Source organism: Dipodomys ordii, unplaced genomic scaffold (assembly GCF_000151885.1).
Source record: "Dipodomys ordii isolate 6190 unplaced genomic scaffold, Dord_2.0 Scaffold187, whole genome shotgun sequence".
NCBI lineage: Eukaryota > Metazoa > Chordata > Mammalia > Rodentia > Heteromyidae > Dipodomys > Dipodomys ordii.
The window spans coordinates 815,349-830,917 of record NW_012267403.1 but is presented as its reverse complement, the minus strand read 5'-3'; the positions used below and the strand labels follow the sequence as shown (position 1 = coordinate 830,917).

Genomic DNA, 15,569 nt, shown 5'->3' with positions numbered 1-15,569 from the left:
GATGGTCTAGCCCTTCCTGGATTCCAAGATAGCTGTAAAGTGACTGCAGGAGAGAATGGTTCAGAACAAAGAACATAGATACAAAATGGAGAAATCTGAGATGTCTAGTTTTTATCCTTCTCCCGGTTAATTTATGGGCCCCCAAGTAGAAACTCAGCATTTCTCAACAAAAGAAAAGAAAAAGTTTTAAGTTGCCTCTTACATAAGCAACAAGCTGTGATGTGGCCTGACATGTTTTGACCACAATTCATAATGCTTGAAATATGACAGTGTGAGTGAGGATGAGGAGAAGACCCATGAATTAGTGTTGAAGGGCAACAGGCAAGAGGCTCAAGTGGAGGCTGGCATTCTAGGTGTTCATAGGGACCCTTAGTCCCCATCTTTTGTCACCCACAGATCTAGCATGTCCTCCTCCTCATAATGAAAATAGTTCTGTTCCAATCAGCCAAGATGAACCTCATGGACATCACCAAGATCTTCTCCCTCCTGCAGCCTGAAAAAGAGGAGGAGGACACCAACATGGGAGAGAAACAAGCTCTTAATCAAGCAGTATATGACAATGACTCCTATACCTTGGACCAGCTTCTACACCAGGAACGTTACAAACGTTTCATCAACAGCAGGAGTGGCTGGGGTGTACCTGGGACCCCCTTGCGCTTGGCAGCTTCTTATGGCCACTCAAGCTGCTTGCGAGTCCTCCTGGCACATGGCGCTGATGTTGACAGCTTGGATGTCAAGGCACAGACACCACTCTTTACCGCCGTCAGTCATGGCCATCTGGAGTGTGTGCGTGTGCTTTTAGAAGCAGGAGCCTGTCCTGGTGGGAGCATCTACAACAACTGTTCTCCTGTGCTTGCTGCTGCTCGTGATGGTGCTGTTGCCATTCTGCAAGAGCTTCTAGGCCATGGTGCAGAGGCCAATGTCAAGGCTAAACTACCACTGTGGGCATCAAATGTAGCTTCATGTTCTGGCCCCCTCTATTTGGCTGCAGTCTATGGGCACCTCGACTGTTTCCGCCTGCTTTTGCTCTATGGGGCAGATCCTGATTACAACTGCACTGACCAGGGACTGTTGGCTCGTGTTCCACGGCCCCGTACCCTCCTCGAAATTTGTATCCACCATAATTGTGAGCCAGAGTACATCCAGCTGTTAATCGATTTTGGTGCTAACATCTATCTTCCATCTCTCCCTCCGGACCTGACCTTGCAAGATGATAAAGGGGTTGCATTGCTGCTTCAGGCCCGAGGTGAGTGGTGAGCAGGCTACTTCAATAGGTCTCCTAGTTTGTAGGTCTCAGACCCCCAAATCATCCAAACCATTCCTCTGTGTTGAACTGGAGAAAACTCTATCTTCTTTCTCCTGGGGTCCCAGTGGGGAGGAATTACAGATTCCACATTAATGCAAGAGTCACTAAGATGGGGGAAGGAGGGAGGAAGGAAGGAAGGGAGAGAGGAAGCTCTTGATTTTTGGTCCTCCTCTGAAGCTCAAGGCCTTGTGTATCACCAGCAGCAGCATGCATTAGAGGTGGGGTAGGAGATATTTCTTAGAACGGGAGAGGACATTAGGGCAGTAGAAACCAGGGCTGAGTGTCTGTAGGCTCAGCCTGGATAATTACATTGAGAATTGTTCCTTATTACCTGTTTCTCATTGATGCAGCTACTCCACGGTCACTCCTCTCCCAGGCTCGTTTAGTTATCCGCAGAGCTGTGAGCAAGAACAGCCAGCCACAAGCCATCGACAAGCTGGATATTCCTCCTGTGTTGATTAACTACCTTAAACACCTTCCATAATCAGAACTCCATGGGGCCTCAACAACAACAAAAAACCCACCTGGAGACCCAGATAGCTAAAGGGTTGTATTGCTCCATCCATTCAACTTGAGTGGCTCTCTTATGTTGTCTTCCACAATAAAAATCCTCAACAAAATCAGTCTGTGGTGTCTGCTGTTTGTGTATGTGGGAGAAAGAGAGTCACTGGGGCAAGTCAGCTATAGGAAGGGATGGTATTGGTCTGGCATGTGACAACACAGGGAAACAAAAGAGAAAAGTAAGCCAGTGGCTAAATCTCTTCACCACACTTGTCTCTAAGACGAGGTCCTGAAGAACCCAACTGAGTGTAAGATTAGTATCAACTTGCCAACCCATGAACCTGGTACTACAACGTGTGTTTCCAAAGGCTATCCCCCCCCTGTATTTCACTACTTGAAGTTAGATGGTTGATGAACTTTCCATTCACTCACTTTAAGTTATGGAATGCATTCCTGCAAGTTCAGTTTGTAGTCAAGATCCACTAGGAAAATAAACAAGCAAATATTTGTGACAAGAAATTTAATGCTGAAAATAAATTCTCAGCCTATGAGAATACAAGCAAGACAAATTGATAACCTAAAGATCAGAGACAGAAGGAAACAAACATGATCTCTAGCTAGCATTGTGAGAAAGGAAGTATTTTAGAGTACAGAAACAAGGATCACTTGTTGGAAATTGGGATCACAAGCCTGTCTGTCCATGAGAGCAAAACTGTCACATAAAATATGCAGTCCAAAGCAGAAGAAAAAATGCCCTCATTTCCTCAATCCTGATCTCTAATTTTTCTCTCATGTCTGTCTCTTTGGGGGAACTGGAAATCAGCTAATATTATATTGTGAGAAACAAAGTCTTCAGAAGTCAACCTCCCTGTAATACAGCTGAGCAGGGGGAGACAAAGAATGGAGGAATAATGGGACAAAGTGGTATGACCTGAGCCAGGAGCTGGAACTTAGAGCCACTGTTGGTGCAGAGAAGGTAGAGGGTAAGTACTTGGCTTTTTCTATTTTTCCTTTCCTTGGATTAATACCTCTTATTGGTTGAACCAAACCAGAAGATAGCCTACTTGAGTACAGCACACCAGGGGTCAGCCCCCCACCTCCAACCCCTGTGATAAGGACTAGAGATAAGGAAGGAAGCAAATAGGCCCTGGACTCAGATGTTCCCCTAAATCTAGGCAGCTTCATTTTGCTAAATCTTTATCCTTCTACAAGACCTTTTTGGTTTTTCTCTGTACAACTGTGGCTGGGGAAAGGGACATGAGAAGGAGTAGAGGAAGTAAGCCCAAATAATCTATATCAGAAAGCACTGTAGATACTTAGAACTCTTCCTGAGAGCTGCCTTCACAGTCCCTTATATCATGCTCTCCTATCATGAGGAAAGGGATGGGGCCTTAAATTGCTTTGTCTCTCTTCTTTATACTCCCCATTCTCCCTAGCTACTAGTGCCTTAGAGACTTTAGGAAGTCAAGAAAACTGGATATCTTCATATTGCTCCTGCCCACTCACCCATACTCTCCCACTCAACTTCCAGATTTTCATTCTTTAGCACTTTGGAGGGCAGGGCAACTGCCTATCTCCAAGGACCATGACAGCTGAAGAACAGAAGCACAAATGGCTTCTAAGTAGGCATCCTGAGCTCTCCTCTACCTTTTTATCAATCTGGGCTCCAGAAGTGTGGATTTTCCAGAACCCCACCCATGCCCCTGATCACTATTCCCATAGTCAAGGCCTTCAGGCATTTGGAGTCAAGTTCAGTAGCCCTATTTGCTACAAGCTCCTAGGTACATACTTTAAATGGGGATCAGCCTCCCCTGTGGCATGTGGGGCACAGATTTTCTGAGTCATGAAAGCATATTGACTCTCTAGAAATCACAAAGGATTTACATCTAAGGACGTTATAGGAGTGTTCAAATTTTGGGCCAAGAGAAAGGGCTAAAACAGCCCTATTTTCTATATGAGGGAAGCAAGATCTTGTTCGATGCATCACACTTTCAGTAGTCTAGCTTTCCAGACTATTCCCAGCTGTTTTTATCCAGTTGCTTATGTTGCTAGTAGGCACATAAAACCTCAAAACCTGGTGCCAAGCCTGGTGTTGGTGGCTGGGTAACTAGGAGGCTGAGATCTGAGGATCATGGTTCAAAGCAAGCCCATTGAAGAAAGTCTATGAGACTCTTATCTCCAATTAACCACCAAAAAGCTGAAAGAGGAGCTGTGACTCAAGCAGTAGAGCACTAGCCTTGACCACATAAAGTTCAGAGATAGCACTCAGGCTCTTTGTTCAAGATCCAGGTGTTCTCTCTCTCTCTCTCTCTCTCTCTCTCTCTCTCTCTCTCTCTCTCTCACACACACACACACACACACACACACACCTAGTGCCTTAGTTCTTCTTCTTTCACGGGCCTAATCATTTCCATCCAGGCAATGGAATCAGGATTTGTAATTATCTCAAATTCTGACTTTCCCTAGGCCACATGAAGAAGTAGAAGGAACGCTACTGTTCCTGGAGTGAAATTGTCCCTGCCTCCAGATCTTTTGACATTTGTTGACACTGACCCCAAGTGAGAGTCTAATCTCCCTAGCCCATTCTCCCCAACCCCCAGCTCCAGCCACCAGCTTTTCAGAAGGCTGTGTCTTAACTGTCTCAGGCTCCTTTGATCCCTTCTTTTCTCTTTTTGTCTATTCCTGACTTTATTTTCCCCATCCTTTTTTCCTCACCTTTCCTCCTGCTATGGTCTGAACTTTAGTGTCTTCCAAAATGCATATGTTGGAACCCAATCCTCAATATGATGATATATTGAAAAATGAGACCTTGCTAGCAGAGGTACTCACTAGACCTGTTGTGGGTAGGAATTGGAGGGAGAAACTGGGAGAGAGTTGGGAATGAGGTGACATTGTCCAAAAAGAAATGCACCTGGCTTATGTAACTGTACATCAACAATAAAAAAAGAAGTGTGACCTTTGGGAAGTGATTAAGCCATGAAAATGTCAGCCATTATGAGTCAGATCAGTACCTATATTTAAATGAGGCTCCAATGAGCTCCCCTTTCCCCCTTTTGCTATAGAAGTTCATGTAGGAAGCACCATTTATGAATTGACTCTCACCGGACACAGAATCTGCAGGTGCCTTGATATTGGACTTGCTAACTTCCAGAACTATGAGCAATAAATCCCTGTTGTTGATAATTTAAGTAGTCTGAGGCATTTTGTTATAGTAACACAAGTGGACTAACACACCTCCCTTTCTTCCTCCCTGGAAATACCACAAATCTGGGTCTTGACATCACTTTGCATATACCACTGATAAGTCTATACTTTTTTTGGGGGGGGTCCAGTCATGGGGCCTGAATTCTGGGCCTGGGCACTGTCCCTCAGCTCTTCAGCTCAAGGCTAGTGCTCTACCACTTGAACCCTAGCACCACTTCTGGCTTTTTTCTTTTTGCTTATGTGGTGCTGAGGAATTGAACCCAGGGCCTCATGCATGCAAGGCAAGCGCTCTACCACTGAGCCACCTTCCCAGCCCCTATACTTTTTTTTTTTTTTACCAGTGCTGGGGCTTGCACTCAGAACCTGGGCACTGCCTCTGAGCTTTATTACTCAAAGCTAGAACTCTACCACTTGAGCCATAGCTCAACTTCTGGCTTTTTCGGTTTATGTGGTGCTGAGGAATCGAACCCAGGGCTTCATGCATGCTAAGCAGGCACTCTACCACTAAGCCATATTCCCAGCCCATGTCCTTTTTTTGTCTATTGTGGGGCCTGAACTCTGGGCCTGGGTGCTATCCCTCAGCTCTTCGGCTCAATGCTAGCACTCTACCACTTCAGCCACAATGCTACTTCCAGCTTTTTTTGCTTATGTGGTGCTGAGGAACCAAACCCAGGGCCTCATTCCAGCAAGGCAAGCAGTCTACCACTGAGCCACCTTCCCAGCCCCTACTTTTTTTGAAATGGAAAATTCATTCACTTTATTCAGATAGATGGTCCCTAAAGACTAGACTCAATGTGCAAAATGACCCAAAGGATTAAAAAAATCAGAAGCATCCTTTTTACTGCTAAATTGATTGAAAGCCTGATAGAAGTGATACTTGATCTGGCTTTGAATGGTGGAAAGTATTTATCAGTGTGAATGGATGTGGTGCTAATGGAAGAAACTCAGTGAGTAAAGCATAGATATAGAAAAAGACAGGACAGGCTGCTGGGAAGGTGGCTGCTGGAAAGGTAGACTGCTTGCTTTGCATGCATGACGCCTTGGGTTCAATTCCTCAGCATCCCATAAGCAGAAAAAGCCAGAAGTGGCACTGTGGCTCAAGTGGTAGAGTGCTAGCCTTGAGCTGAAGAGCTGAGAGACAGTGCCCAGGCCCAGAGTTCAGGCCCCATGAGCAACAATAACAACAACAACAAGACAGGGCAGTTTGAGAACTTAGTTCAGTTGGCTTGTTTGGTGTATTTGAACATCAGTAAGTTGGGAACTACACTGGAGAAGGTTGAGAACATCCTGGTGTTTGAAACTGAAAAATTTTCCCCCATAGAATGGGACATGCATAGTCATAGGAATGGCTGACTGAGAATTCTGAGAGCATATTTCCCGATTCCCAGGAAAAATCTGGCATCAATACCTATTCTCTTATGGGCATAGAATGATTGTTGCACCTCCATCATTTCATTTACTTTTTAGCACAACTTTTTCAGGTAGGTAAAATTATTTCTTTCTTTCTTTCCTTCCTTCCTTCCCTCCTTCCTTCCTTCCTTCCTTTCTTCCTTCCCTCCCTCCCTTCTTTCTTGCTTTCTTTTTAATTTTTTATTGTTATTATAAAGGTGACGAACAGAGGATTACAGTTATACGAGTCAGGTAGAAAGTACATTTCATTTTAGACAATGTCACCCCTTCCTTTGCTTTCCTTTCTTGCTTTCTCAAACAGATCTAAATGGCAGCCCCAACCACTGGGGATAATCTGAAGGGGCTGAGGTAAGGGGATAGATTTATGGTAAGAGTAGATATAACCCTTTCCCTACCTAGGATTCAGTAAGCCCCGGCTGTGTGTGTGTGTGTGTGTGTGTGTGTGTGTGTGTGCATGCACACACATGTGAGCACATGCGCACTAGTACTGGGACTTAGATTTAGAGCTTGATCAGGGCCTGGGCACTATCCTTCTACCATGGTCTGGCTTCAAACCGTGATCTTCAAATCTCAGCCTCCTGAGTAGCTAGACTTACAGATTTGAGCCATAAGCACCCAGTGTTCTACTCTGAGTGTGTGTGTGTGTGTGTGTGTGAGAGAGAGAGAGAGAGAGAGAGACAGAGTGTGTGTGTGTGTGTGTGTGCATGTGAGTGTGGTGTGTGTGCACATGTGTGCACACTCCAGTACTAGGACTTGAAATCAGAGTTTTAGGCTCTTGCTGAGTTCTTGCCCTCAAGGTTGGTGCTCTGCTTTTCCTTGTGTTCTCCTTTGCTGTGTTCAAACACCAGTAACTCATGGCCCCAAACCCAGATATTACAGGAGTTGAGGGAATGGTGAGTATGACAAGGAGACAGTAGGAAATGAAGGGACAGGGAGTATTCATCAGTGTGCACTGAATTCCAGTTACATAGAAACAAGATATGCTAGTATGCTGTTTCCCAATAGGATGTCTGTAAATAACAATAATGTACTGTCCATTTCAGAAACATAGCAGATAGGAGTTTGAAATTTTTACCACAAAGAAATGGTAAATAGACCTTTATCAAGTGTAGTAAATATTTTAAACTTTATTCCATGTTAACAGGTTTCTTTGGACCACACAACAACTCCTGCTTTTCTTCTCCCTGACAATTAGGGATCATTATTTTTGTGTGTATGCTGATACTAGTGCTTGATTTCAGGGCCTGAGCCCTCTCCCTTAGCTTTTTTTGTTCAAGGCTGGCACTCTACCATTTAAGCCACACCTCCACTTCTGGCTTTTTTCTGTTTACTTGACAATAAGAGTCTTACAGATTTTTCCTGCTCAGGCTGGCTTTGAACTGCAATCCTTAGCTCTCAGCTTCCTGAGTAGCTAGAATTATAGATGTGAGCCACTGGTACTCAATCCAACTGGGGGTCTTTGACTCTCATCTCCTAGAGCAGGCAGAGGTCATTAAAATGGCACCTTCAATTTTCTTTTTTTTTGGGGGGGGTCGGGTCAGCTCTTCAGCTCAAGGTGAGTGCTCTACCAGTTGAGACACCACAGCGCCACTTCTGGCTTTTTTTCTTAAGTGGTGCTGAGGAATCGAACCCAGGGCCTCATGCATGCAAGGCTAGTGCTCTACCACTGAGCCACCTTCCCAGCCCCGGCACCTTCAATTTACTACAACAAACTTTATAGGATCCACTGCCATTCCCTCTTTTTGTGTTCCTCTTCCCCTCCAAGGCTAACTCATATGCAGGTATTTTGGATTCCATTCCCTACCTCCACCCATACCCTCTTACCCATCAATTATTGTCTCCTGTGTCTTCTACTTGATTGCTATTTTCCTGTCAGCATATAAACAAACTCACATCCTTCCATGTTATAAAAACAAACCTGAACTGCAAGTCTCTTTCTATCACCTTTTTGCATGAAACTTCTGGAACAAAGAGGCAACATGCATTCTCCCTTTCATCAGAGAATATTCTCTTGACATTCTACCACCAGAGTCTAGTTGGTGTATACCTAGTCCTACTACATCACCAGAAATTGCTAGATCCATATATAATAGTGTGTTTTCTACTTTTGTCTTGCTGGACCTCTGGATAATATCTAATAGTACTCTTAGCAATTGTGTTCTGTGTAGGTGTGTTGGTACTGGGGCTTAAACTCAGGCCCTGGGCCTTCTCCGCCAGGGTTTTTACTTAAGTCTGGTGCTCTACCACTTAAGCCACACCTCTTCTTCTGGCTTTTTGTTGGTTAATTTGAGATGAGTCTCTCAGATTTATCTGCCCAGCTACCTTTGAACTACCATCCTCAGATCTTAGCTTCTGAGTAGATAGGATTATAGGCATGAGCCACCAGCACCCAGTTTGCAATTCTATTATTTTTAATTAGTTGTTATTGTTATTATGAAGACAATATATAGAGGAGTTACAGTTACACAAGTCAGGTAAAGTGTACATTAGCTTTTGTACAATGTCAGACCTTCCCTCTCTTTCTCTACTAGATTTTCCCTCTCATCCCCACCCACAAATTGTATGGTTCATATTCAACATAGTGTCCAGTGAGTCCCATTACTGCATTTGTCCACCCTTTGTCCTTCCATTTCTGTGCCTCCCCTTACACTCCCAAAGACATATAAATGAACAAACAGAACAAAAAGAAAAGAAAATCAGCAACAAAGGAAAAAAAAACCTTGTTTTTTATTTCATGGAGTTAATTTAGATAAATATTATTTTGTATGGCAACTGTATTCTTTTCCTTTTTTTTTGGTTGGTCGTGGGGCTTGAACTCTGGGCCTGGGTGCTGTCCCTCAGCTCTTCAGCTTAAGGCTAGCGCTCTACCATTGAGCCACAGTGCCACTTCTGGTTTTCTGGTGATTAACTGGAGAAAAGAGTCTATTCATAGACTTTCCTGCCCGGGCTGGCTTTGAACCAATAACCTCAGATCTCAGCCTCCTGAGTAGCTAGGATTATAGGTGTGAACCTGGCAACAGTTGTATTCTTAATAAAGCTCAAGTGCCTCCCTTGGCTTCTGGGAGAGCCAGCTCTCCTGGTTCTAGTCTTACCTTGACATTCCTTCCCTTTCAAGACTCCTCCTCTCTTTTCTCACACCCTTCATCTAACATGCCATCACAAAGTCTAGCCAGTTCAATTTTGTGAACACATCCAGGATCAAAATCTTCTTGTCATCTTACTGCCTCCCACCTTGTTGTGAGCCACCATCACCTCTCATGAGCATCATTGCAGAGCTTCCTGTCTGGCCTTCCTGCTTCTTCTCTTGCTGCTAAGGCAACCTAAACATTTCACTAAGATAAAGAGACTCCTCACTCTGCACTAAATCCTGCAGAATCCAGAGTATTTACAATGACTCACAAAGCCGTACACCACCTGTCCCCCATGCCCTCTATGACCTCCTCTCCCACCACATTCTCCCTCCCTCCCTCCCTCTGTTCCAGCTGCACTGGCTGTTTGTCATTTCTGTTAATATTCCAGTGTGTTTCCCTCTCAGAGGCTTTGTACTTCCTATTCCTTTTGCTTGAACACTTCTCCCGGATGTCCCATGGTTTGTTCCCTTAGTTCCTCCAGGTCTTGCATATCACCTTCTTGGGTGACAGCTACCTCATAGTCCTAGTATTCCCTATGCTGCTTCCCCATTCTCCATCACATTTATCACCATCTGCCATAATGCACACTTTACAGATCTTTGTTCAAGGTCTGTTAGCCTTAATTTTAGCTTTCCATTATTGTGATGGAAAACAGACAATGAAAACAATGGGGGAAAAAGCCAAGTGTGGTGGTTCATGGCTGTAATTTTTAGCTATTCAGAAGGTAGACTTAGGGAATATTACAGTTCCAGGCCAGCCTGAGTAAAAAAGCCTTTGATATCCCATCACAAACAATAAAAGCTGGATAGAGTGGTCATCTCATCTACCAAGGAAATATAAATAGGAGGATAGTGGTCTAGGTCAGGTCAGGTATAAACTTGAGACCCTAATCAAAAAATAAGAAAAGCAAAAAGGGGAACCAACCCAGATGCCCCTCAGTAGATGAATGGATCAAGAAAATGTGGTATATAAACACAAAGGAATTTTATGCTTCCATCAGAAAGAATGATACTGTCCCATTTGTAAGGAAATGAAAAGACTGAAAAAAATCATATTAAATGAATTAAGCCAGACCCAAAGAAACATAGGCTCCATGGTTTCCCTCATTTGTAATAATTAGTATATGTCTAGGATAGTCCTAGCAGAGTATCATCATAGCTCAATAGTACAGGGCAGGGAAGGTGGCTCAGTGGTAGCATGCTTGCCTTACATGCATGAGGACCTGGGTTCAATTCCTCAGCACCACATAAGTAGAGAAAGCTGGAAGTGGCACTGTGGCTCAAGTGGCAGAGCGCTAGCCTTGAGCTGAAGAGCTGAGGGACAGCGCCCAGGTCCAGAGCTCAAGCCCCAGAACCGACAAAAAAAAACAAAAATTTAAAAAAAGCTATGTACATATGACTGAATAAAATGATGCTAATCAAAATGAACTCCAAAATATGGAAATGAGGGTTTTTGTTGTTGTTGTTGTTAATGTACTGTGTGAAGTTATTTATTTTTTCTTTCATTTTGTTTTCCAAAAACAGTTGTCACTGTTTTTGATTTTGGTACCCTGTGTCTTATATGTACTTTTATTTGATTTGGGGAAGGGAAGGGAAGGGGAATAACAGAATGGTGAGACAAAGGACAAAAGGTGAACCGACACTATGTTGGAAATGAACTTTACAGGAGGGGACTTAAGGAGGCGGAAAAGAGAGAGAAAACAAGGGAGTGGGTAATACTTAAAAATGTATTCATTACCTTCCTTTTGTAACTGTGACCCCTGTGTCCATCACTTTTACAATAAAATTAAATTAAATTAAAAAAATAAGAAAAGCAGAAAGGGTAGAGAATACGGCTCAGATGGCACAAGCTCAGAGTTTAAATTCTAGTATTGCTAAAAAAGGAGAAAAAAATGACAACATAGTGTCTTGTTGAAAACAAACTTTACAACTTGGGGGGTAGGGAGGAATTGGGGAGGTGGGGAGGAAAGGGATGGAAGGGGATAAACAAAGGAGGAGGTAACAATGCTCTATAGGAAATGTACTCATTACCTTACTCATGTTACAGTAGCCCCTCCCTCTGTACACCATTTTTACAATAAAATCATAAAAATGACAATAAAAATAAACAATAACTCATGATATGTCAGGAGGTGGTAAATACCATGGATAAGAGTCAAACATCAATTAAGGGATGGGAAAGTGAAGAGAGTAGGAATGGGAACTGCTTACTAATTTATGTATCAAGTATCCAGAGTAGGTTTCCTTAGTAGTGACACTTCAACATACACCTGAAGAAAGTGAAGCACAAGCCATGCCCATATGCAGAGAGCAAATACCTTATGCAGAGCAAAATGGCAAGGGCAAAGGCCTTAAGATGGAATTTTGTATTTTTTTGTTTTTTTATTTTGTGGTGCCAGTCCTGGGGTTTGAACTCAGAGCCTGGGCACTGTCCCTGAGCTTCTTTTGCTCAAGGCTAGAACTCTACTGCTTGAGCCATAGTAGTACTGAGAAATCGAACCCAGGGCTTCATACATGCTAGGCAAGCACTCTACTACTAAGCCACATTCCCAGCCAATTTTGTTCTTATTTGTGTGCCAGTCCTGGGGCTTGAATTCAGGGCTTTGTGCTCCCACTTGGCTTTTTTGCTTAAGACTGTTGATTTACCACTTGAGGCATAGCTTCCATGTCTGGCTTTTTTATTGGTTAATTGTAGATAAGATTCTCATGGGCATTCTTGCTGAGACTAGCTTTGAACCATGATCCTCAACCTCTTGAGTAGCTAAGATTATAGCTATGAGCCACCAGCACCTGGCTCTTTTGCTTTTTTGAGACAGGTTTCACTATGTAGCCTAGACTGACCTCAAATTCATGATCCTCCTGCCTGAGACTTTCAAGTGTTGGGATTATAGATCTATGCTACCATATATGACTCAAATTTACCATCTTTATTTATTTTTTCCATTTACTTGTTTTTGTGCTTCCAGGGATGGAAATTCAGGGCCCAGTACATTCTAGGCAAGTGCTTTCCCATTGAACTATACTCTCAGTCCTGAAGGTAAGATTACTGATACGAAAAAACTCTGAATGTTTCAAAAAGAATCATTAGGTTTTTTTAATTCAGTTCCTATATTCAACATCATCTGGCAGTTTTGTGCTCAACTTGGAAAGTGCAGGGTATTGGCTTAGTGAATTGTGTCCCTTTTCTACTATACTAGACTGGCACAAGCTGTGCCTAGTTCACCATCCTGCATGATGAATGTGGCATTTAACAAGGAATGTGGCACAGAGGGGCCCCTCAGTGATTGACAACATCATACTTCACTGGAGAACGCTGGCACCTAAGTTTGATTATTAAGCCAGAACATGTCTCATTTGACTGTGTTTAGCAAACATAATATACTTAGCATTAAGTTTGTAGTAAACTCTCTTGTGGAGACTGAGGGTGTAAAGATGAACAAGAGGCTCTACTCTGGAAAAATCAGGCTTTGTAAAATCAAAAGAAATCTGTGTAGAATGAACAACAGGCTCGTGTGATTTTATTTAAAAGTCATTTCTTTGTACAACTAAAGATAATTTTAAAAGAATACAAAAGTTAACATAATAAATAAATATATAAAATTAAATCTAGCAGTTTTGTAACTTTGAAGACTAGAAGAATAATAATGATAATATGAAAAAATAACAGTAACAGTTACCACAACTATAACACCAATTTATATTCCTAAGAGCTTTGTATGTACCAGGCTTTTGCCATTTCACATGAATCATTCACTTATTCTTACCAAAACTTCATGATATGGGACATGGGCTACTATTACAATCTTTATTTTGTAGAAGATTAATGTTGATACTTGCATGGTGAATTAACTTGTCCAGATCACACTGTTCCAAAGGGGGTAGATCTGGTAGCCCAGCCCAGCTAGTTTGGTGCAAAGCAGCTGCTCTGTATTGCTTCCATAGGCAGAATGAAGTTAGCTAGTTGAGCCTTAACACATCCAGGTAGTGAAGGTGTGTGTGTGTGTCTGTGTGTGTGTGTGTATGTTTCTGTACTAGTAATAAAGATTGAACTCAGGGCCTTTTGCTCTTACTCTTCAAAAATGACACCCTACCACATGAGATAACCTCCACTTTTCTTTCTTTGCCTTTTCTTCTTTCTTTCTTTCTTTCTCTTTTTCCTCCTCTCCCCCTTTCTCCTCTCTCTCCCCCTTCCCTTCCTTCCTTCCTTCCTTCCTTCCTTCCTTCCTTCCTTCCTTCCTTCCTTCCTTCCTTCCTTCCTTTCATCCTTTGCTAGTCCTGGGGCTTGAACTCAGAGTCTGGGCACTGCTTCTGAGCCTCTTTGTGCTCAAGGCTAGCATCTACCACTTGAACTTTCCCACTTCTGGCTTTTTCTGAGTAGCTCATTGGAGATAAGAGTCTCATAATCTTTCCTGCCTGGGCTGGCTTTGAACCTCAATCCTCAAATCTCAGCTTCCTGAGTAGCTAGGATTACAGGAATGAGCCACCAGAGAAGGTCTTTTTTTAACATATAATTTTTATTGTAAAGAGTGGTTACAGTTACTACCACACTATTACCTACCACAGTTACCTAGCACACTGACTCACATTAATGGGTCCAATTAGGAAATTTCTTTAAGCATTTCAAATACTTTTATTTTCCTGAAGCCTTGTTCATTTGTGCTCAGCCCAAGGTAAAGCATTCCCAAAGCCGACAGGCATGGCAGAAAGTGAGTAGCTGAACCAAAGTCATGGAGTACTAGCTGTAATGATAGGAGCAACATAACAGTGGCCAGAGCTCCTTCAAGACCTGACTACTTTGTACACTTTCTCTCTCTCTCTCTCTCTCTCTGTTTCTACAGCTGAGACTGACTTCATATTTGAAATCCATCTTTTCCAAATTATAATCATACTCTAACAGAGAGGCAGAAGGTTCTGGGAGGAAATATGAATGGGCAGTAAGTGATCAAGGGCACAGGCAGCAGGGAAATCTATGAAGGAGGTACTAGGAAAAGATGCTTCTAGATCAGATCTAACATATGAATAAGGACATTGCAGAGTAGATAAGTATAGCTCCAGAGAAACATTACAATCCGGTTATTCAGATGGGAAAATTGCAACAAAACAAGGCTATCTAATTATTTATCTAGCTGTTTATTTTTGTAATGGTACTGAGGCTTGAACTCAGGACCTTTCATTCTTGCTTAGTTTTTACTGATCAAGACCCAAACTCTACCACTTGAGCCAGATCTCTACTTCTAGCTTTTTCTGCTTAATTGGAAATAAGGATCTCACAGACTTTCCTGCCTACCTGGCTTCGAGATACAATTGTCACATGTCAGCCTCCTCAGTAGCTAGGATTACAGATGTGAGTCACCAGTGCCCAGTTTATTTATTTATTTATTGCCAGTACTTGGGCTTGAACTCAGGGAGGATCTGGGTGTTGTCCCTTGGCTTTTGTGCTCAAGTCCTAGTATTCTGCCACTTGTGCCACAGTTCCACTTTTGGCTTTTGGGCGATTAATTGGCTATAAGAGTCTTTGTTTTTTCTTTATTGTGATTAAGTGATTACATAATTTCACAAATTTCACAGTATTGTGGGATAGTGATTCTTAGTTAAAGTCACAAACACATTCTTTCATGGGGCAAATTGACTATCGTGGTCTATAAAATTTATGAGTTCTATGAGGTTTGACAATACAGTTTTTCTTCCACAATGGGTGATATGTACATTTCTTTTGTTTTGTATAGCATCAGCTGTTCCCTCTTTCCCACTTGTTCCCTCCCTCCCATTGCTGCCATTGAGTTACTTGGTTCATTTTGATCAATATCCAGTGCAGCTGATGGGTCCCACTGTTGTATGTTTTTTCCTGATTCCCTCTAGTTTTGTGTTCTCCTCCTAGTTACCCTCTAGCGTGCAAATATATACCATATATGTGATCAGCAGCGTGCGGTTATTTAGTATTGATTCGACCAGATGCGTGGAAGTCCTTTGTTTCTTAAGTCTTGTTAATTTTGTCATATCTACTTACGTTTTGGATTT

The 15,569-nt window shown here is 42.6% G+C and overlaps 1 protein-coding gene across 1 annotated transcript; it reads left to right on the top strand.

Annotated features, from left to right (window-relative positions):
• Positions 1-386: 386 nt before the first annotated feature.
• Asb12 (ankyrin repeat and SOCS box containing 12) lies at positions 387-1,792 on the top strand. Its single transcript, XM_013034298.1, has 2 exons — positions 387-1,246; positions 1,657-1,792. Exons 1-2 carry the CDS (start codon positions 421-423, stop codon positions 1,788-1,790), a joined length of 960 nt encoding a protein of 319 aa, XP_012889752.1. The 5' UTR covers positions 387-420; the 3' UTR covers positions 1,791-1,792.
• Positions 1,793-15,569: the final 13,777 nt, after the last annotated feature.